The 23,756-nt window shown below is 36.0% G+C and overlaps 1 protein-coding gene across 1 annotated transcript; it reads right to left on the bottom strand.

Annotated features, from left to right (window-relative positions):
* Positions 1-1,098: 1,098 nt before the first annotated feature.
* Positions 1,099-22,994, bottom strand: EPDR1 (ependymin related 1). The gene is made up of 3 exons (XM_072412207.1): positions 22,693-22,994; positions 6,301-6,509; positions 1,099-2,851 (listed from the first exon to the last, which is right to left on the bottom strand). Exons 1-3 carry the CDS (start codon positions 22,956-22,958, stop codon positions 2,661-2,663), a joined length of 666 nt encoding a protein of 221 aa, XP_072268308.1. The 5' UTR covers positions 22,959-22,994; the 3' UTR covers positions 1,099-2,660.
* Between the last annotated feature and the right edge of the window lie 762 nt (positions 22,995-23,756).

The raw sequence follows: 23,756 nt of genomic DNA, 5'->3' as shown, positions 1-23,756 counted from the left end.
ATGTAGAAACTGCCTAACAGTTTGTCACATCATGTAGCTCATTGCAAGCTCTAGGCTTTACTAATCAGGGTAGGAATATTCTGTAAAAAAAAAAAACACAAAAAAGAAAAATACTGTATTATCATGTTTAAATAAAATATTGGCTAAGCACTTTATTACATTACTTTTTTCATTATCTGCATATTATATATATATATATATATATATATAAAATGCTTTATATGTATATCTATACTTAAACTGTCTATACTTATAATGCTTAATTTAAATAGGGGTTAAAAAATAAAGTGAGATAAATCTAAATTATTATAAAAAGGTTTTATCTAAGCACCAGCAGTGGATTCCTTTTGTTGAGTTGAGTTGCAATGAGTTACTGTAACTAACCTTTGCAAATATCAACCACAAAACTACAGATATTCAAGTCAATACATCTGCTTCCAAAAAAAGTAGAAAAGAAATAGAAAAATGCTGTATATTTTACAGGCCATATTATTATAGGTATTTATTACCACAAAAGTAATAAATACACAATACTAATATTCAAAGTAATAAACCATGTTTATTACTCTACTACTTTTTTGTATCATAACTATGTGATATGTTAGTTGTGCCTAAAGAAAAAGAAGTCAGATTCTGTCTCAGTGTTTTTGGTTCCACCGTATAGAAACTACAACTGTCTCAAATGAGAACATTTTATTGCACTTGTAAGATACTATAGCAGTAAGCTTTCCCCCCACTGAATCTGTTGAGTAGGAAAAAAAAAGCAAGAAAAAAACATTTCCTCTGCACTACTTCAACATACTACATGTCAAAAATTTAGGATACCTTTTTAAATTTTTGAATTCCAATTAAATCTGGAATGAGATACTTTAAATAAGTGGTAAATAAAGATGGAATTCAAGTCTTTAAGGGCTTAGTAAAATAAAATAATATTTTCTATTGGCAATTTTATATTTAGTACCCAAGTTAATTAAAAAGAGCTAACCAAAATCTAGCTATGCTTTACCAAATTCATCCATAGTATAACATACAAAAATACCAAGTACTCAGTATTAGTTGTACTGTGGAGTATTAGATTTTTTCAATAAACAAAACAAGTAAAGGTCAGCAATAAGTATTTTATTAATAATGTTGCAGCATTTCTAGATTGTCTTTCAGATTCGTTATTCGTGCATAAAAATGTAAATGTTAAATAGTTTACTTTTTTCCACATTAAATAATTTATCCATATTCTGTCTGTAGATGTATTTAGAGCATTTAGGAATAGCTTTAGTATCCTAAAATACAAAGAAATATGAAACGTTAAGGCAGAAATTTTGTTGTTGGGTGGAATCTAATGGATTTAGGCACACGCAAAATTATGTCACAGTTTAGCTGTTTGAACTGCGTTGGATTAAACATCAGGCATATTCACATCATTTAGGCCAACTGTTCAATGTGCTATTAGCCTAGTATGTCAATTAAGTAAGTCAAGCCATTTGTTTGGTAGTGTTCTCGAATCTAAATCAGATGGCTCCCAAAACAATGTTCACCATATTCAACAAATAGATCTGTGTATTTTATTAGGACACCATCCAACACAGTGTGCAAAGCTGCTTTACATCATGTATATGCATAGAGGAGTTAGCAATGCAAATATTAATTACATACAAAGAAAGATTGACCATGCTTTATATTGGCATTGGTTTGACAACATGACATTGTATTTTAGGTTTTTTTCTAGACTTTATTTGTATCTATTGTTAGTTTACTGTCTACATAGATGTCCTGATAAACATAAAAACAGCAGGGGACATTTATATGAACAATATATACTATATATTTCTTTGATATTTAAAGTCTAGATTAACATTTTAGATGGAGGTCAAGGACTGTTTTCATCGTTGAGTTTTTAATTTTCAGGAACTTGAGCAGCATTACCTTTAGTGTCAGACTTTTGACTGTTCTATTCGGTTCATCTTAAGCTGTTTTACGTGTTCAACACATTTCTTTCCCTTACTGAGCATAGGGCAGGGGCAATATGAAACCCTTCATCTGCCCCCCCCCCCCCCCCCCCCCCTAAAAACCCAAGGGATATGGGATCCCAGGTATCATGACACAACATGTTACAACTGTCAATCACAAACAATAACCATATGCCTGCCTGGAAAAAAAAGTGCTAAAGCACGTTCCTATGTTTGTTTCCAGGAAAGACATACATATGTTTATTTAGCAATTCAAGTGAACATGTTCCATAGCACTTTAAAATTACCAAAAATATTTTTTATTTTTAGCTTACCTACAATTCTTAATTCTAATCTTCTCACATATACATCTTGAAGAATACTGCATACTATTTACAGAAGTAACAAAAACATTAAGGAGTAAATGACTGCTTCTTTGTAGGTAATTACCATTTGCTGTGGGTAACTGTACTTTACTCTTTCCAGTCCTTGTACCAGTTGTGGTAAATGTGCTATCATACCTAATATTGCTCTATAAATTACCAGTATTTTGGTTGTCACAAATAGAAGCTATGTGCATATAGTATATATTGTAATAAAAACATATACTTAAAATTAACCTTTAATTTTAGAAAGAAAAATACTGTTATCCTTTGCACAATGTAAGCTGATTTCCAACTCATAAGGTACATAAGTATTTTTCAATGCTTGTTAGTTTCAGCAGCCATCACTCATTAACAACGGTAATGCTGTTTGACAGCTGGTTGGAGGGGTGAATACAGATGGATCTTTTATGCCTAGCTCTAAGTCAAAGAATCGCGTGGAAGTAGTCATGCTGTCATTCTTTGTGTAGGTTTCTTGCACTGGATAACAATCCTTGTCTGTGTACACTCCAACCCAGGTTTCATCTGTGGGTAAAACAAATAAAAAAAAATGAGAATCTTAACATTTTCAAAAATGTTGATTCTAATTTTTGAATTCCATCAAGTATATCATTTATTAACTGTGTCCATATTCCCTGTAATATCATACAACAGGGTGGGATATACTTAATTAGAGTGAAGTTTTTTTTTTTCTGGAACTTCCATTTTTATGAACAATCAGATCTATCAGACCATGCGCAGATAGGTCCTTCCGAGGCCATCCTCCTTGCCTATAATAGGCGGGCCTCAGAACACAGGCAGACTTTGGCTGTTCCTGCACGCTGCAACTCTGCACAACTTGGTTTAGAGCCCTCAGGCTACTACTGAAGTTTAACCCTTCTCTTACTAATGACACGCTAGTGGAAATTTTGGGACGTACAAATATACCCCGAGCAAAATGCATCTACTTTTGTGATTCATTTCTCCATGAGAGACATGTATATCCTATAATCAAGCTTGGAAAGGAGGTAAAAGATATTACCTTAACCACCCATTGTGAACTTTTGGGCACAAATCTTTACCTAATGACTACTCAACTTATGCAAGGATAAGCAATCATACCCGTTATTTAGGACCCTTTGACCATTTACGACCCTTCTACTAATGATCTAACACCTACACAAAAAACCGTCTTAGTCCTAGTCAACCCCTGAGGAAGCCTCAGTGACCCTCAGTCGGGAAAAATAGACTGGTCACATGTCAATGATGTGTAAGGAATACAATGTATAGCAAGGATATTTCAATCCCGTGATGGAACAACGTGATTGGTGATATATGATGTGATTGCTATATAATTATGAATCTTTATATCAATATATAATTTATTATCAAATAATTCTAGCCTGAAAAACCTGTCTTTTCTAACTTTTTCTGTTCATAAGTGTGTACAGTATAGGCCATTTAACACCTGCAGTGTGAAGCCACAGAATTTGCTGTCCCCTGGGCAAACAGCAAACTGCTGCTGTGCACCTGGCAGTGGAACACCACACTGCAGGTAGCCAGATATGGCTACCGCTCTGGTGCAAATCGTAAGCAACTATGCTGAGATCTGTTGTGGGTCTTAAATAGCTCTAAAAGGAAAAAAAAAGTACTGAAAGTAAAGGGTTGGTGCAACAAAATCACAGCAAATATGTCCTTGGCTGATGTACAAATGTGGCAATTGCATAGAAAACTGATTCTCATGCAGATTTGTTTCAACTTTGTTTGAAGAGAAAATAAGAAATAAATACAATCTGACTCAAATATTACACTATCCTGCCATTTTTGTTATCTTGGGGGAACTTTAGAGTTTTGGCCAAAAATTCCAACCCAGCAGTGGTGTTTTCCTCCCACGATCAGTCTGCTAAGAGTATCTGCCGAGTTCAACCTTCAGCCAAAATGGTCAGAAATCATCTGATGAAAATCAGATGAAGGTCATCTGTTATCTATGGACATCTTTGGTTATAAAATAAATATGAATATAAGGATATATTTGGATAGTGGAAGATTAACATACGAGTTAGCAGAGTGCATAAATCTGGGACCTATTAAAAGCCCTAGCAGGTACTTGTCAAAGGAGTTATTTATTTATGTTAATTGTCCAAACTTGAAATCACATGTTCTAAGGTTGCAAAACTGGTCAATACATCAGACATTTTGCAGCTGTTTTTCTCTAATTTCTCACGGCCAACATTCACCAGAGGGATTTCAGTCTCTGCGCAGACAATTAAAAAAAAAAAAAACTTTGGATAAAAAAGGACTTTGCACATTGTGAATTGGATTACCATCTCGGACCTATTCAGAGTAACATGTAAAACTATTCATAGCACTGTAAGGTTCCCATGGGAACCATACTGTCTACCTTTCAATATACAAGTTTCCACTGTGTCAAGCATTAATGTTTAGCTATTCTCCAGGGATAACAAACTCTGGAAGTAAATGAACAGGCATTGTTGATCTTAGTAACGTGCAAATCACTATAGGTAACTAAGGAAGCTTCCTTTTCGAACTTAATTTCTTGTGCACTTTTTATCGTCATCTCTTTAAGGTAATATCTTTTTCAGTTCGTCCACAATTTACTGTGTAGGTAAAACAGGTATGTTTTAGTATTTTTCTATTGTTATCTTCTGAGAGAGGTTTGTTGGGTTTGTCATAAAATAGCTGTAGTAATTATTTCTAAACATAGTTATTGTTCTACTATAATGCTTTTGGGTTAATTCTATTTTAAATTTTACTATATATAAAATATAAATATATATATATATATATATATATATATATATATATATATATATATATAAATTAAAAGAGAGACCCCTTTTTCCGCAAAGTATGGAAGGCATTTGGGCCTTGTAGCACGCACTATAGCCACCAAGTTAATATTATTGTTTTTGATGTGACCTATGCGCGCTCAACATATGAATGGCATCCCTTTTGCAGGCTACTGAACCACGGTTTAAGAAATGAGTGAGGATGACTGACCACAAATATTGACAAAACTTGTTATTCCTCACTTGGATTGTCCTTATCCTCTTCTTCCTCAGGGAAAAGGTTAAGGGTTGGCATCAGCATATGAAATGTCTTCATACCCCCCGCCCCATGCTTGTTTTAGGCTTTTCATCAACAGCAGGTTTAAGGTCCTGATTATAAAAACAGCTGCCTTGCTCACAATGCAGGCAGTAAAGACTTTTTGTGTGGCATTAAGAAAGAGGTATAGGAGGAAGTTGAATCAGAGGTAGGAGAGAAAGCAGAATCATCCAAATGCTCTATTCTCAGACAAGTTCCTTCCATGAATCAGGGCTGTGGATCTTCATATGGTTAATCATGCACATGGTGGCGTAGTTAAAAATGTTCTTGACCTGTTTCAAGTTCTGCAGACAGATGTTGAAAATAACAATGTGTTTTTTTTTCTTTGAGAAAGTAAGCTTTGTAAAAACACCCAGACTACAGAGATCCCATGAACAGACCTCGCAGAGGGCTACAGCAGCTCCTTTGTAACTCTGTTGACAGATGGGAACCGGCTAGCTGCTAACAAATGGGCTTGACGATGGGACATTTTTTTCTCCTCCTTTTCAGCAAACTTTTACTGCTCCCAGAAGGCTGCTGCTGCACATCTTTCACTTTTTACTCTTCCCACTGTCGATGGCTTTGCTGCTGTATGTCCCCATGAGCCACGTACCAGCTCTTGGGAGGAGTTATTCAATACTGATGTGTGGATGTCAGTCTGGAGAAGCAGATGTTCCTAGGTAGGGTGCATCACCCACATGAATGTTGAGTCTCCATAGAAATAACTGAAATCAAAAAATAAAATGGGAGGCCCAGAGACAGTAAACCTGGTCAAAATATAGCCTCCCTGTTTTCCTAAGCTTTGGGATACTGGAGTGTCTAAAAATTTAGTGACTAAAGCAACACTTTGACATCCCAGCAATGACTAAACCTGGTAGCAGTGTACTTACATTTTCTGGCAGGCTTTCTGTCAGACCATTCCTGCACTATGATTTGGTCCCCAGGTCCTCCAATGTAGTACTTATCTTCATAAGTGGAATTTTCAGGTATGTCATATGGATCCCATGGTGCAGTGAGAGTGTTCTTTACACATATTTTAGTAACTTGTTCAATCTGGAACATGACCGATTCTTTGTACAGAAAGATGTATTCAAAGAACCTATTGGAAAGAAAATACAAGTGCATATGGGATTATTTTATGGTAATATCCTAAAATACATTTCATGTTTAAAACAGTTGTCCATATCTGAAATTCACCATATTTGAATGTTAAGGAAAATGCCCCCTCACTTCCTGCCCCAGAGATGCAAAATGAAGTAATCTAAATCTTGCATAGTTAGGTGAATTCCCTTCTTAGACTGTTGTCTATAGACGAAGTGTCCCCATTTGAAATGTCCTCTTACCTATTATTCTGGGGACAAAAATTAAAGTTTGGCTTTTCTCTTATTTTCCTACCTAGTGACCATTAATTAGTAACACAAACAGGGGGTTAATCTCCCTAATGGGCACTGAGAATTTACCTTATCCCAATCTAAAAAAAATGGTCTTGCCTAGGGATACACTTTCCTTCCCAATCCAACTAATTTTCAATTTTTTTTGTTCTGTTTTGTTTTTTTTTTGGCTTGAAATTTTGGACCAAGGGTCAAATGATTGAGCTTTTCAGATTTATTAGGGAAAGGGGGCATCCTGGCAAAAGCATATAGAACAAATGAGTTGCACCCAAAGCACCCATCTAGTAATATACTATTCCCCTGTAATCTATGTTCATTCTTGATTCTGTGTACATCTTGAAACACAAGGTGTTTTTTCAAGGTGACATGTTATCTCTCTGTTAGCTTAAGGCCTGGACAGTTACTTATATTAGACCGCTTGAAAAATATGGGATAGATGACAAACCTATGTATACATAGTCTTAAATCACCCTATGTATGTTTTCTGTGCTGTAGATTATGCAACATTTATAATAACACTCATTCTTTTAAATGTGCTAACTCAGATTTAAGTGAAACTTTATAAAATGTATGCATGGTCATTACTGACAACTCAGTGAACTGTAGCATCTGTGTAATGTCAAGGTAATTGAATCGAGTTCAGGGCAAAGAAAATGGTATAAAACCCTACTGAAAGTTATATGACACGTCAGCGACTAACGTGTAAATGAAATTGGGAAAGAGAACAAATAAGACAGGTTTATTTTGCTGCAAATGTACTGAAAACCAAGGAACTATGTTCAGTTAGTCACATATGGATGTAATTTCAACATTAAACAATATCAGGTCAAATTTAGACTTGGGGAACTGAAAATAGGTCAAATTCTAGAATAAAATGTCAAATTTATTGTAAAATATAAAGCTTGATTATGTAAACAAAATATTAATACATGTAAAACACTCGCTGACTCAAATGATGACTTTTTAGATTCCAGCATGTTTTGCTGAGCAAAAGTTTTTATTTTTCATGATATATTTATGGATTGGGCATTTTTTATTGTTGATACCTTTGTGGCTTTTGTGAACATGGTACAAAAGTAATTTTGTTACAAATAACTGTTTTTGTCATCCTTAAAGCCCTAGTTTTAATAGGTACAATGCTGAAAGTAATATCAGGATCTGCAACTTTACAGCAATATGCAAATTATCAGTGCAGTGCTATTAGTACTGAACTTCAAAATATGTCAACTTCTCAGAGTGTAAAATGTATGGGCACCAGCCATCAAAGTCACTTTATTAGGATGAAAACAGGAACAGGTTTGTGGCAGATTGCATTATGGGAAGGAGAGTGAGGTGTGAATTGCCTAAACATGTATAGTTTTAAATACCTGACTAGGCTAATCTCTTTCACAGCTCTCACTTCTAACAAAGTCTCTCTCTCTTTTTAACACAGATTCTACTGACTTGAAACCTACAGGCTTTTGGCTCCTTAATAATTACTTTTCTATTAGTGGTTCTATTAGTGGGTTCTAGTAATATTATCATATTACAAAAACTGGGAATGAACTTAACAGCTGAATCGTTTTATATTTCGGATGCTTCTTTTGATGAGATATCTTAAACAAGTGATGAGCAAGAAACTGGATGGGAAGAAAAGACTATTCTTTAAAATTGTTAAGTTGGTGAGGATATTTGCCTTCAAATACATGATACCCACCTTCATCTACAAGAGTAACCAAGATGACGTAAAAATGAAACAAGGCAACAGAAAAAAATAGTAAAAATAGAAGACCAGCAAGATTATAATCTTGAACTTATTTAAATAGTGAAGGTGCAGTCATTTTGTTGTTTGAGCAGCATTGTAATAAATGATGGAGGCGCCACTAAGGACACCATTAACAAAGTCAATTATGTCAGAACAGCTTTGCTGTTGCAGTAATAGATATGTCAGACCAACAGAAGAGCTAAGCAAGGAGACTCCTAGAGTAATACGACATCTGTCCAACTCTACAGGTGTGAGACATATAGTGTATTAAAAAAAAGATTGTGAAACTACATACTATGATCAAGGGATAACATTGGTTATCAGTTGTTGGTAGCCCTTTACAACATGCTACAAAATCAGAAAATGTACCAAGGAAGGATGGTGCATACAGTGTATTGCACACAGTGAAGAAAAAAAAACCGTGACAGACCTGGCAAAAAAACAATGAGGAATGAAATTAAGGGAAAACCAAAAACTAAGGTAAAGCATTAACATAGAACAGAATGTAAAAGTTAGGTTTCCTATGTGCCCTATAGGGTAAGTAAAATATTATTGTTATTATCTATTATCTAGTACAATGGTCACCAACCTTTTTGGGCCGACAGACCACTAAATTTACCGTCTCCGGACGGTCCAGAGACACAATCTGCCCACTTTCCTGAGCCTGTGATCTGTAGGGGGGAAATGGTCCACGGCTCTGGACGGTGCCCCCTCCCAACAGGGTCCTTCCCCTGACCCTGCTCAGGAGTGCACTGACCAAAGCCGTGGACCATCAAAATTTTCCCATGGACCACCGGTTGGCGACAGCTCATCTAGTACATATTAATGCGTGCCTAGGGGGTATATCCAGCTAAATATGCCATATATTGTTTTAGTTTGTATAAAGAGGAGGGTTAGAACCCCACGTCCGGACTCTGCAAATGTCCAGGGCCACATTAGAGATTGTTTATGAATCTTTCTGTCCAGTTAGTACTTTATTAGAGTCTGTGTACCAGTTTCAGATTCCTCCTCCTGTCTGGTGAAACCATTTCTTTATGACAGTAGGTTAGGGGAAATCTCTCTAAATAAGTATTCGATAGCAGTAAAAACCTAACTTCAAATTCTTCCTTACTTTTGTATGGTCATATGAGGGAGCACTCTCAAGGGAGTAGTTTGATAAACAATCATATGCTTTGTTAATGCTGACATGTGTCCTATTGATGGATATGAATTGAAATGTAAATTGCAATGATATATTCACTTGAAAAAGGCTGAATAGACCATGTCTGAATGCATAATATTGTTATTGTTATTATAATAAAAAACAGCTATTATTCACATTTTCCTTTTCTGGTTATTGGAAATTTTTGGATATAGGATTTCCGAATAAAAGATCTCATTCCGGAGGGAATTTAGCCAAAGTTTGCTTCTGTTTGTGGTTTTATGCACATAACAGTTCTTCCTGGTCGTGCTAATATGGCAAAGGACTATTTCCAAGTTGCTTCCATGCACCAAGCATATCAGTTTGGAAAGACTGTCCTTTGACTGAACTGAGCAATTTTCCAATTTGCTGTGCCTTTTTTCATCTTCTATTTATTTCTTGCTTTATACAACCTCACTTCAACCTTCAAAACCCATTGTAAGAAATTAGTCCAGGAATTCAGACAGTCTGGACTCTATCCTTTTATGTCTAATATCCTTTTCTTCCCACAATAAGGGTCTCTTGAAATATATCTATCTATTGAACTGCCAAAGGAATACACAGTGAGCTGGATTACATTTAATATGATCAAGCACAGAAAGATACCAAATATACAATGTATCTAACCAAAGAGAAAAAAGCAAAAATATTTCTGACAAATTCCTATTTATTTAGACTATAGAACCCTATACAAAATCTACATGCTATATATTAAAATGCATGAATAAATAATAGTGATTCCCCATGCCAGAATAACCAAAAACCTGGTGTTTGTTTGTCCAGGCAGTGGAAGTTGATAATTTTTCAAGTAAAACATTGATTCTTTGTTGAAAAGAAACTACCAAGTCAAAAATAGGAGGGTCTGGTTTTATTGTATTCAGCATGACAAATTATCATGTACCATTAGTAGCCAAGTTGTATTATTTGTCAATAATTAGCACCACCATTGTTTTTGGAAAAACAGAACCACCACGGTTTTACAGATACAAGTTCATATATTTCAGGAATTCAACGAAGGATAAAAATCCTTTCAAGCCTAGTAAGGAGAAGTATGAGACATCGTAAAATCCTGTAAACAAACAATTTTGCCAAGATTTTAAGGATAAGATATGTAAATTGTTAGCCATTTTTAAAGAATTACTTCTAGCTGCAAATTTAAATGGGAAAGTCACTTTAAAAAATGTTTTTAGATTTACCCCTCAGTAAAGTAAAAAAGTTGAATACATATACAATGCTTCATCTTCTCTCTCAGTCATCTATGCCTTTGGCATATTTTCTCCTACCTGAATGGATGTTTTAATTGCATTTGTCGCCTTATCAAGCAAGCGTGGCAAAAATTCTTTTAAAATATCCAAAAAACACTCCCAACAGGAAAAAGGAATTGCCTCCTGTCCACAGACCAGATACAATTTTAGTTGGTAAATTAGCATCATATAAATTATGTTACCATCTGCATCCATCACTTTCCCAACACAACCCCAGATCCAAAATTACCTTATTTGTTGTATTTAATTCCCCAACATGAGAATCCAAAAATAATTACTCCCCACTGAAAATTACTCAAGGCTCTTTGCCTTGTTCTTTTGAGCATTCGCCCTCTGCAGTCTAGATGATCCTGCACCTCCCAACCACACATATACATTACCAGATAGGGGAATGAAAAAAATAGTCCCCATAGCAATCCTCTGAAGGTTGGCTGCCACCTTCTTAGCCTTGTGCTTTTGGGTTTTACATGTCTGCGGTTTACTGCCTTAGGTATGATTCTTGACAGAATGACACAGATGTGCCATACCCTACCTATTTTCATCCTCATAAGGTTCACCTAACTTGTGGTTCTACATACAGAATAAAGTCACTTGGGGATGAGGAATTTTCTGCAGGCAATGACCCAACACAAAATAATGAACACAAAGTAATGAAGACAGGAGGTCCCATTGATTGATTCTTACCTTTTTATAAACAGGTGAGGAAATAATAATTGTATCTCTTTTTAATTGACCATTTAATCCAATATTTGTTTTTCATTTAAAAATCATTTCTGTAAAAGAGTAAGTAAAAAACCTTTGCGTAGTCCCCTAGTGCATAAAATATCGTTACCAATACACATCTTTTCTAATTGAGGTAGGGCATGTTGTGGAAGGAGGTTGAGAATTTTGAAATTGCAGCATCATGAGGATCTTGTTATATACCATAAAAGTACATGGTTAGGATTAAAGCATATGTTAAGTTTACATGTAAAGGTATGATTGAATTTAAGGGTAAATCCACATTTGTTTTTTTTTTGCTCTTGCCAAATTAGTTGCAGTTAAAAAAATTTGAAAAAGTATATTTAATATACCAATTTTGAGCAGTTCAAATACATAAAAGAATCCTGTCTACAAAGTTATATTGTTCCATTAAGTATAGTTTATGTAATCTCTTCTTTAAAATATCCATTGTACTACAGCAACACTACAAGTAACTAAAATATGCAGATACAAGTGAAAAAGGTGTTCCAATGGTATGCCAAGCAACAATGCCATATTTTTTGCCATGGTTTTTTTTAATGTAAACAGTAATACATTACACAAAATGTCGGTAGATTTTTAAGTGGTATCCTTCAAAAACATAGTTCGATTTAAACAGTATGCATCCAAAATGATGAGGACTCACAAAAATGTCTATTTTAAAGTGTTTAACAACACAATCCAACAAACTAGATGATGAATGGTGTGATCTGATTATGTGTTATAACATATGTGTGACATCTGGAATAAGGTTGGTAAAATATATACTTTTGTAAGTGTATGCAAGTGTTTCTGTTTGACATTTTGTGATAAGTCTGCATCACTTAGTTACTGTAAAGTAAATAAAAGAATAAGAATTCAACATAAGAACTTCAACCAGCAACAACTTCCAAATAAAACCTGGCAATATGAATACAGTTTTACAATATAAACACATATTTTTTTTACGAAAACCTGTCAGTAGACACACAAGCCAAAGTAGAAGCTTCGGAGGCCCTCAATGAAACAGCTATGCTGGATAGAATATAACAAAATTTTTTGTGATTTTTGTGAATTGGCTCCTGCATAGACTATGCTTTCAAGATATGACTGTTACACTTGTAGATTCATATTTTTGCAGTATTGTGGAGCAATCAATACCCTATGGGACTGGCACAAAGCACTTAGGTATTCCATAAGTTTCGCTTATCTACAAAATATTTGATGTTCTTAGTTTTTTATTTATTTATTTGGCTTAAAATACATCGTTTTCAGGTCAAATAAGTAATTTTGGGTTATACACAGTAACACCATAATATTGTACCAAAGATAATTTTATTAGAAATGTGCTCCAAACCATTAGTCTTCTGTCTAGAAACTGTCTAAAATATTGTAAACATTTTTCTGGTAAAATGATATTGGGCCAATGCCATTATACTTTATTTGGGTGGTTGGATTAAACCCATACATTTACTGTATTTGTAAAATTAAAATGTTCAGATTTTTTATTTTTAAAGTTTAGTGAAAATGGAATACATCTTGTCATGTTTTTATTGCTCAATCGGGGCTCTATTAGATTTGAAAATGTAAATGATTTTGCTATACAGGAAGTGAGGAAAAATTTGTACTAGCAGCGGAGATAGCAATAAAAAATATTTCTTTAATGAAGTAGAGTAAAACTAGAGCCCCAGTAAGCTTTTTATTTCTTTTGGTGTCCTCAATAAATATTTTTCTATTTTTCTTGACTGAGGTAGGTACACATTCCCCTCCCATCCCTTTAAATAACACAACCGACACCTGCAGGTATGGTGCAAATGGCCTGTAAGTCCGTTTATTACAATTTATTAAACTTTGACATATTCTTAACACATTTACTTGACTTGTTAGTAAACAGCTTTTATAACTAAATATACAACACACCCGGTTGCAGGTCCTCAGGGGTTAACTCTTTCCCAACATAATCCGAGGGATTTGCACTCCTTGATATATCCAGGCTCCCAGGCACCACTCATATCAGATAAACACAATCCCAACCAACACACCTGCTTTTTCCAATATACCTTAATTTTTTTCCATAGATGGGTCTCTGTACCATTTGATCCACTTTTCCACTCACTGCCCCTTGAGGACCTCAACCGCCTACCCAACATCCCAAAAAATCCTCAACAATAGGGAGGGTGGAAAATGTCTTAAACTAAGTTATGACCTACTCCCATATTGCCCCTCTTTTTATTACTTTCTCTCCATCCATTGTTTTATTTTTATTTCTTGACCTATCTAGTCACATCACAGTTACTTTTCCATAACACCTTAACAACTCCCCCCACTGCTCATCCTTCCCCCCATCATGCCGGCCCTCTGTCTATCACCCCCCTGGTCTCCATCTCCAGGCCTATTTTTATCAGGGAAAACCTGTTGGAATCAAACAAAGCACATACACTTGGATATTGGGGGTTGTGGGTTTCCTAGCTGATTCTTGAATGTGATCACCAGCCTTGCTTACCAATAGGGAGGCTCAGAATGTGGGTTGAGAATGTTAGTACAAATTTGGCCCAATGTTGGGGGAATTCAGGCGGGTACTAGGCACTACTATTTTAAATTGCGGAATAGAGATTTTAGTTTAGAAATTTAGTTGTCTCTAATTTTACTTCTTGTTTTATCAAATATGTTTTTGACTAAAGGTACTGTGTATGCATTTTTACAGTACATATTTGCTTAGGCTTCCGAAAGATCCACTTTAAGAAGATAAAAACATGGCTGAAATAATGGGTTTGCAGTGCAATCCAAACAAATTATCAATATTGTAGCATCTGCAAATCAGCCAGTGAACATTTCAGGCTTACAGCAAGCCATGGTGGCATTTTTTAGTAGCTCCTGTAATTCACTTGTCACTGTGCTATTGATGTAATCTATAGAATTTTTTTTCACAAGCAAATAGAATAAAATTGGCTTCATTACGATTTTGACACAGTTATTCGGCATGTTATGATGTGGAATTTATCTCTCCCTGTAAACAGTGTGGCTGTCACTTTGACCAAAACACATTATGGGTCACTGACCCACACTTATTATTTATGATTTTGCTGCTTGCATGTTTCTGTTGGGGTATTTAGAAAGTATTGAATGTCAATTAGCATTTTCAGACGAAAACAAGCACATGCTTGGTTTTTTGCATAGCTTAAAATAAGCTCATATAGTGTAGGCTACACCCTTTTTTCCCATTAAAGTTGCAATCTCAGTATAATAATGTTAAATTATGAACCTAATCATTTAGAGGGAAAATTCATTTTACTCAGCATCACTCATTGCACAATATACTGTTCACATGGCTATTTTTATCCTACCAATGTGTTGCTATCCATTAATGTATCATATTAATGTCTGACCATATGGTCCTGCTTATCAAACTGAGCAGCTGGTCAGAGTATTCGAAAATGAATACAGAAAAACTATTAAAGGTTTTGTCTGTGCATAGACTGAAAATACTTCTTAGTGTATCATGCAAAATCATAAAGGTAAACTTATAATAAGTCTCTAAAAAAAGCAAAATTGTCATGTAACAACTAATCTAAGATGACTAAGTATGGTTCTTGCTTTCCATATCGGCCCAATGCTGGGGGCATTTGGGTGTGCACTAAGCACCACATTTGGAATTGCTGTGTTTTCCCTTTTGACTTTAATATAAATATTTCCCTAAAAATCAGAAAAGAAAATTGATTTGACAACTTAACTTATTACCGGCAACAGCCATAGCATAAACACAGGTATGTAATTCATTTTATGTTAACAATCATTATGTACCAACTACTGGCCAAGCCAAACTGACAGATTGGTTGGCAGATTACAATATTGATAGTAATTAATAAAATGTGCCACTACAAAGGGGGAAAGTAAGTAATCTTCTTTCTGGATGTTTTTTTTTCTGGACTCCAGTACCATTTAAAAACTTAGACTTCAGGGATGTTGATCTTGTGTGTCCTGCTACTGCTGTGATCATTTTGGGTGTCACTTCAAACTGTGAACCTTTGTGGATAGTAGTCACAGTCAAGGTGTACAGTCAAGGTGTACAGTCAACATCTACTAAAGCACAAGGTGTACATTGAACCTTTCATTTTACTTTTTTCACACTAATGTAGTTGTCATTCAGATGAAAGCGTCCTACAGCATGAATGTACATCATGTGATCCTAACACCTTTCCATACACTTTGCTAAATTCTTCAGTGAATTAAACTGCCTTTGATTTCTTGCATTTAGAGTTGTTCAGAAAACTAAATGCAGCTGAACATTTCTTGAGCTAAAACATCACAGGCTAAATTAGGAAAGAATCTAAGAGAAGCTGGACCTGATGCAAAAATCTCATCTGAATTTAATACTAAATTAAACTTTTTTCCTCCTCCATTAGGTGGTCAATGAAAAATGGACTGTTCATGTGCTTGACACATCTCTACAAATATATTTCTGAATTCACAATATACAGCAAAATGTGTTGATACTGTTATTTCATTGAGAGGTAATAAATTCATATAAGTAGTCTATTTTTAAAGCAGTAAATCTGACATTGCTTGAAACATCCCGTTGTGAAGAATCTTTCTGGACCATGTTTTTGAAGGGCAGTATTTGATTCTCCGCCAGGGTATGTTTCAGTGAATGTCAGATTTACTGCTTTATAGACACCTAACTGTTTGAACTGTGTACAGATTTTACCTTACCTATGCTATAAACAATCTTTCTTGATTGTTTTCAATGACAGTAGAATGAATGAGTGCTGTACAGACAACGCTTTTATAGGAAGATGTACATAGTTGAGAGAGTAACCACGGATGAAGGATGTTTATTCCTTTGGCCTGTTGCTAGAATTGGTACCCATTGAGGTTGGTCCTTATGAAGGGATAAATATCTGGACACCTTCAGATAGATAAGATGTAAAGCCTTAGGTCTGTACCCAGAGGGGCCTATGTGACCTAGCCCAGCCTGGGGCCTAGCTAACCACAGAGACTGATTTTATTTGGAACCTTACTGAGAATTAGCCTCCTGCCTGGAGGGGGTAGGCCAATGGACTGTTCTTTTAGACTTACTTTCATCAGGAGTACAGCTACCTTATCTGACACCAGGAAGCTAAAAGTCCTCTGTGATAAATAAGTCAGGCTGTGGAGGCGAACTGAAGTTTAGCAGAGTTCCCCAAGGAGAGAGAGAAAAATGATCTCCAGATCATGAGTTTTGCAGTGATAGGACATCCTGGACCCAAACCATCCCTGCCCTTGCTCTGCAATGTTCAATAAAACCCCTAGACTACAAACACCAACTGAGCCTGTGTGTTTGTACACCACCAAAATTGTGAATCCCAAAAAATATAGTTGCTCCTACAGGGTATAATGCTCCTACAAGTTTATATTCACACTCAGGGTTATTTAGACTCAACATGTCCAATAAGGTGTTTGCCTAGACCTTCATCTTAAACATATGTGAATAAATGAATATTGCAGCTTACATTACAGCTATGTGTTTTAGTACCCTGTCATTCTCACCCCTGATTCATTAATATGTGTGATAATGATCCCAAACAACAAGCCAGTAAATACTGGTACACCTAAAATAACATATTTATTCCATTATTCACCAAGTCCTAGACCTTAGACCAAGTTCATTCCCACTCTTACTCATTTTACAACATACTTTTACTCATTTAATAACAAAAAAAAAAAACATTAAATCCCAACTATGTCTGATGTCATGTGGCAATGGGAAAGGAGACTGGTGATCTTGTGCAGCAGTTTGTGCCCACATGAACTGGTCCACCCTTGTGATATCAATACACCAATACAGGCTTCAGAAAGGACCAGCCAAAATAACAGGTTCTTGTGAACTGAGCAACAATATAAGCACTCTAAGAAAGACCCACTTCCCTTCTGCTGTAATGTAAGAGAAGGTCCAGAACCAGAATTGTCACATGACTTTGGATTTAGGATGAACCATGAGAAGTGTCTTTGTCAACCAAGCAACAACACTCCAAGAAAGATCTATTCCCTTCTGCTGTAAGAGTGGAGTATAATAAATCTCACATGGCTAACAATTTAGGTAAGTAAAAGGGCTTTTAAGATTAGGATTTTTTCCTAAACTACCAGGTTATTGGTTATTGGGACTTATTGCCTAGATATCATCTTTGAAACAAATTAGCAATAGCAGTTCCCATATAGCTGTTCTTGGAAGAATACATTTTTTCCAAAGTAACAATAATTAAAATGACTATGACATAATCTAATAAGTAAATGGCAACCTGTATGAATGTTCGGAACAACTACAACTTGGACAAAAAGAAAAAAGAAGATGAAGTGTGTCATTTTGAAATATTTGTTCAAAGAATAGACTATAACAGAAATATGTTCTAAAAAGAAATAAAAATATTTGTTTTGGACTAAATGGCCAGGACGGGTAATTAAAGCTGCATTTTGACGTTGGTATTGAAATACAGTTCCCAGTAACAGATATTACATTATCCCTAACAAAGAGACTACTCTGCCAAATGTCAAGGATATGTGCATGATAGGGTTCTGCTTTAGGAAGAGTGAGATAATATTTTCTGAAATGTGTAATAATGGCAAGCTTTATATAAATCAGCTCAAGGGAGCTGGTTGGTTTTATACATCCTAAACGTTTTGTTTGCTGATCAAATGTGAAGATCTTAACACATCTCATATGTTTAAAAAAAATGCCAGGTTCAGCTGCTTGTTTTACCAAGAATGCTTTTCCCTAATTCTGACTCCAATTGAAAACTGAAATAGAAAATACCTGGCTTTCTAACAAACATTTAACACGCAGTTTGTGTTCTTTAATATTTTTAAAGGGCAAAATGTCACAAGCTGGAATTTGAAACATTCAGTCCTTTTATTAGCTGGATATGAAAGAAGAGGGCAAATTTCTGGTCCAATTACTTTTTGTATCAGAACAATGCATGTTTTGCCAAAGACTTTTGGGTAGCAATAGAAAATATAATTGTGAAGTTTGGAGGATATAAATCATAAGACATACTTAGGTTGTCTGGAGCCCCCATACATGTAATGTACTGAAAACATGTTAATCTTGTTTTGTGTTTGCCAAAGTCAGATTGGGTTAGTACTCAGGAAAAGATGCAAGAACATACTAAATGCCACATTATTGAAGGAATTCGGCAGGCTCCCAAATTATCTGGGTTGCAATGGAAATACCTAATATCTCCCAACATTTTTATACAAAAAGATGAAACACCTTCCAACCACAAAAATGTAGGGAAAAGCAAACAATCCTTGGCCACGTATGTTCCTTGGGTAGGATTATGAACAATTAATATGCATATAATGATTGGTGGCTTTTTTCAGTACTACCTTTTTTTATTGTTTTTTTCATAATAAAAACAACCAAACATTTACCCATTTCTAAATAGGCAAGGTTGGGATGCTAAAGGCATGGAAGGGTGGGATTTGCAAACATGGAGTTCCAAACAGGAAGGAAGAATGAGGGGCAATTGGTGTCAAATATGAGTTGCACTTCTTGTAGGCATGGAGTGACAGCAGTGGGAGGGGGCATTGCACATTACATTTAGTGTTTACATTAAACACAAACATACACATTACATGCACATTGCATACAATCTTCACATTACACCAAAATATACACAGGTGTCGACATTACACAAATTTACATACAGCACTGCATTACATATATAAATATATACACAAACATATATGCACCATGCATACAATTACAGTTCTGTTCCCCTATCCTTTTAGGTTTTGGCAGATTTAAAAATGACCCAGTGTGTCTCTCCCTGTCCTGTAGTTTCTGTCTTCCTACATAAACGCAGAGAGAGTTGTAGCCTGGCTCCTCTGCAAAAGCCAAAGCTTCTGGTCAACTGACTTACAGGAGAGGCTGTAGGCATGTCCCCGGACTCTCCAACAGGAAGTGTCCCACATAAAAGTGGATGGGATAGGTGGATAGGATTTCTTTTTTTTCAATACATTTCTCCTAAAGAAGCCACCAATCAATTTTTCGATAAAATTTAAAGGCTTCTAGCAAGCAGTTACATTTATATGTAAAAGAATACCATAGCAAATATACATTTAGCATAATTTTTGTTCTGTGCTTTCATTTGCAATGAGGAGCAGGACAAAGTGTATCTGAAAAAGGCACAGCAAGGTAGAATTGGATTGGACAATAGAAGGGAAATAGGTGAGGATGTTGAGGGGTACCATAGCTCAGACAGACAGTATTTTGTTTTTCGGGAGGCAAATGCTCTGATGGTGAATCAAAACTCTGAAAAGGGTATGGTCCTCAATAAATGTAACATTGAACTGAAAACAAAACTTTGAGCTGTTATAGTCTTAAGCATGCCATCATTTAGGAGTTAGTTTATTGTAGTAAAACATTAGTTAAATACTGAAATTTGGTGAAGGAAAAAAAACAACTAAGGAGCAAAAGAGGGAATGAGGTGTGGTTACAAAAAAAAGGGTCACAACGAGGAACTGTTAGGCGCTATGCATATGAGGCTGTAATTTTATTAGATGCAGTATCGATTATTGGTCAAATAAAACCATTTCAGCAGTAATGCAAGATAAGCTTCTAACTTTTCTGACATCTCAAATAAACAGAAGAATTACACTACAATAGAGCAGAGATGAGGGTTCAATCCCACCTTCCTAGATGACCTGCTTGTCAACTTGCCAACTATGGATTGAAGAATTCCTATTTTTTACCAAAGTCAGTAATGTCAAAACTTTATGATAGCATCAGTATACTTCTCAGTATGGGCCTGATTTATTAAAGCTCTCCAAGGCTGGGGAGGACACACTTTCATCAGTAAAACTGGGTGATCCAGCAAACCTGGAATGGATTTCCTAAAAGTCTCTAGCTATTTGTTAGCAAATGTTTTCAATCCTGGACCAGATCCATTTCAGGTTTGCAGGCTCACCCAGCTTCACTGATAAAAGTGTATCTTCTCCAGCCTAGGAGAGCTTTAATAGTCAGGGCCTATGACTCCAGCTATTTATTCTTTTAAAGTGACCCTGTCACTAATTTAAAAATTGCACATGAAAGCACAGAACAAAAATTAAATGCATATTTGCATATGTTAAATGCATATTTGCTATGTTATTTCTTTACATAAAAAAAGTAATTGCTTGCTAAAAGCTTTTAAATTCTTTAGAAATTTTAACTAGTTGATTCCCTAGCACGGTTCTCAACTCTACCCTTCCCCTCTCTGCATTATTTTTATGTGGCTTCTTTGGGAGAAGTGAATGGGAAAACCAAAGAGAAGCCATTCTCAACCAGGGATCCTCCAACGTTTGCTATGGGTTCCTAGATGTGTGCCTGATTGACTTCCTATGATGATGCCTACATACAGTAGTTCCGGGACTAATGCCCTTAATTAGAGCCATCTGCATAACTTTATGTTTTAGCTCTACAAAGGTCGTATTCTAACCAACATTTCAAGGGGGCATTCTTTATACTGACAACCAATTTAAGACTTTTTTTCTATTTGACCCCCAACAAATTGGTTTTACAAGAGTCCTAAAAATGTGTATGAGGGTTCCTCAAAGGTAAAAAAATAGGTTGAGAAATGCTGCCATACAGCATCTCTTGAGTAATATCCTGAGCCTGCTGGTGCTGCAGATATTAAGATGGCAGGCCCCAGCAGAATTCTGAATGTTTTTGGATAATTACACAAGGTAGAGTTTACAGGTAATTAAGTTGAATAAAATACATTGACCACACATATAATCATACAAATTTTGTTTAATTAACAAGTTGACAAGGTCTCCCCATATGTGAGGCAACCACACACTTGGGTAGAAATGTTTCCAACAACTATCTCTCATGGGAAAGAAGCAATATAATACAGGATCCTAATTATTGGCAATCGGTACCAAGGGGTAAAGGCTTTTGGGGTCAGAGGTAGCCACACCCATAGCAGATATGCCAGTTTTAGTGGCAAGGATTTATTAGAACTAAGCTGGGCCCATCAATCTACAGAAATTCAAGGCTAATCATGTAAAACCACGTAATGTCTTGTTCTATACAAAAAATTATTTAAATGTATAATAAAGTAGGAGATAAGGGGCTGGCACAAATAACCTCCCTTTCAAAAATGTGCGAGATTTCAATTTGACCTAATGGACTAATGTCAGTACTGTCTAAATCTGTGGTCGCCAACCTTTTGGTTGTCACAGAACACTGATTTCACGGACTCTGAACCACGCATGCACAGGGAGCCGTGTGTCACTCAAAGGGGGGGACACTTCCCTCAGAGTGACGTCATAATTCCAGAACCCACCCACTCCGAGTCTAGAGACACAACCTGTCCACCGCCCCGAGTCTGTGATTCGTACAGATGACATGGCCTGCGGCTCTAGCACCTGCTGGAAAGCAAACCAGCAAGAGCGGTGGTCCACCCAACATTTTCTCGCAGACCACCAGTTGGCGACCACTGGTCTAAATCACTGACACGAATATGCAATTTATGACCTTACTGCTATATATGATGCTTTTGGGTGAGTGGCTCTAAGTATTGAACATACAATAAACACTTTCGCAAGGCCAGAAAAGCCCCAGATAAAGCCTGTATTCATCTCAGCTTTAATAGCAGATATCACATAATTTTTGCATTATTTAAACATGCGTAATACATGAATCTCAGCACTTTTTATATTTTATTTATTTACAATATTATTAGACATATTCCTTGGCCTTTGCTGGTGGTTTTCAGGTTTTGGAATTGTTTATAAATATTTGATTGATTTCTTTGGACAAATTATGCATGAATTTAGTGTGAAAGGATTACACACCAAATGCATGTGTTTTTAATTATCACCATTGGAACTGATAAATGCCAGTAAACAAGAGATACAAAATCCACAGAAGAGATAAACATAACATTAATGACACAACAGGCCCTGTGATCATCTAAAAACATCTATTCTCTCTGGTCAGCTGTATATCCAATAAAACCTACCTCTTGCAGGGTACCAGGGTTTTTCTGTCTTCCAGAATCCGAATTCTCTGCTGTTTGGCATCATAAGTGACATTTGCCCTAGTGTTTTTACCAGTGTTGTGATCATATATAACTACTCTGCCTTCCCATTGCAAAGGTGCTTCACATGGGGTCACTGGATCCAATGCAGATATATATCTAGCATTAATTGGGCTAGTCAGAGTGATTAGCAGAAGGCCTAGAATTAGGAAATTGCATAAACCTTGCACTTGTCCCTTCTCCATCATCTGTTCTTTCAGCCAGCAGTGTTTACCCTGCCCCCTCCCTTCTGTGTTCTGTGCTATCTGCAAAGGGAGGAGCAGTGAGTGAATGTGCTGATGTAATGCTCTCAGATCACAAGCTGAAAGAACATAGGAACATTCATTGTCATTTTCATGCTCAATTACTGCCAATATTTGTTGAACAAATTTTGAATGTCCTACCCAGATAAGCACGACACTTTGCCATATTATACTGGGCTTTGTAACACAGAAAACATTGTAAAAGATTCACTGTGATAATATTAAAGTGAATCTGATCTGTTGCTATGTTCAGTTGTCTAGGGTGAAAGTAAAACAATTGGCTACATGCTCCTCTATAAGTGCAAATACCAGATATTTACCTTGGCTTTCTTGTACTAGAGGGAGCTGCGGGAGGGTGAAGGCAAGGTAAGTATATTTTGAGGATGAAGAAATAAATCAAAATTATTTATTTGCCCAAGTTTGCTTTAAACTGAATTGTCATTCCAAAAAATACCTTTACAGGTTGGAAAACCCTCAATCCCATACTGTCTTTCTATTCTTCTTGGTGCGGGCTGGACACAGAGTGCCGCCATTTTCATCCGTGTTCTTCTTGTGACATCATCATAGCAGGCGCTAGATTGGGTGACGCGCCTTCATGTTAATGTAAAAAAAAAAATTACTAATCTCACTGTGCATGCTTGAGATCGGCACATTTTTTGTTTCACATTTCAAGAAAGCCCCTTCTGCACATGCCCAATCTGACACACTGCACATGCGCAATCAGATCAGCATACTAATATATGG

Source organism: Pyxicephalus adspersus, chromosome 5 (genome assembly GCF_032062135.1).
Source record: "Pyxicephalus adspersus chromosome 5, UCB_Pads_2.0, whole genome shotgun sequence".
Classification (NCBI taxonomy): domain Eukaryota; kingdom Metazoa; phylum Chordata; class Amphibia; order Anura; family Pyxicephalidae; genus Pyxicephalus; species Pyxicephalus adspersus.
Note: the sequence above shows the minus strand (reverse complement) of the source record. Positions and strands in the feature narration are given on the sequence as shown.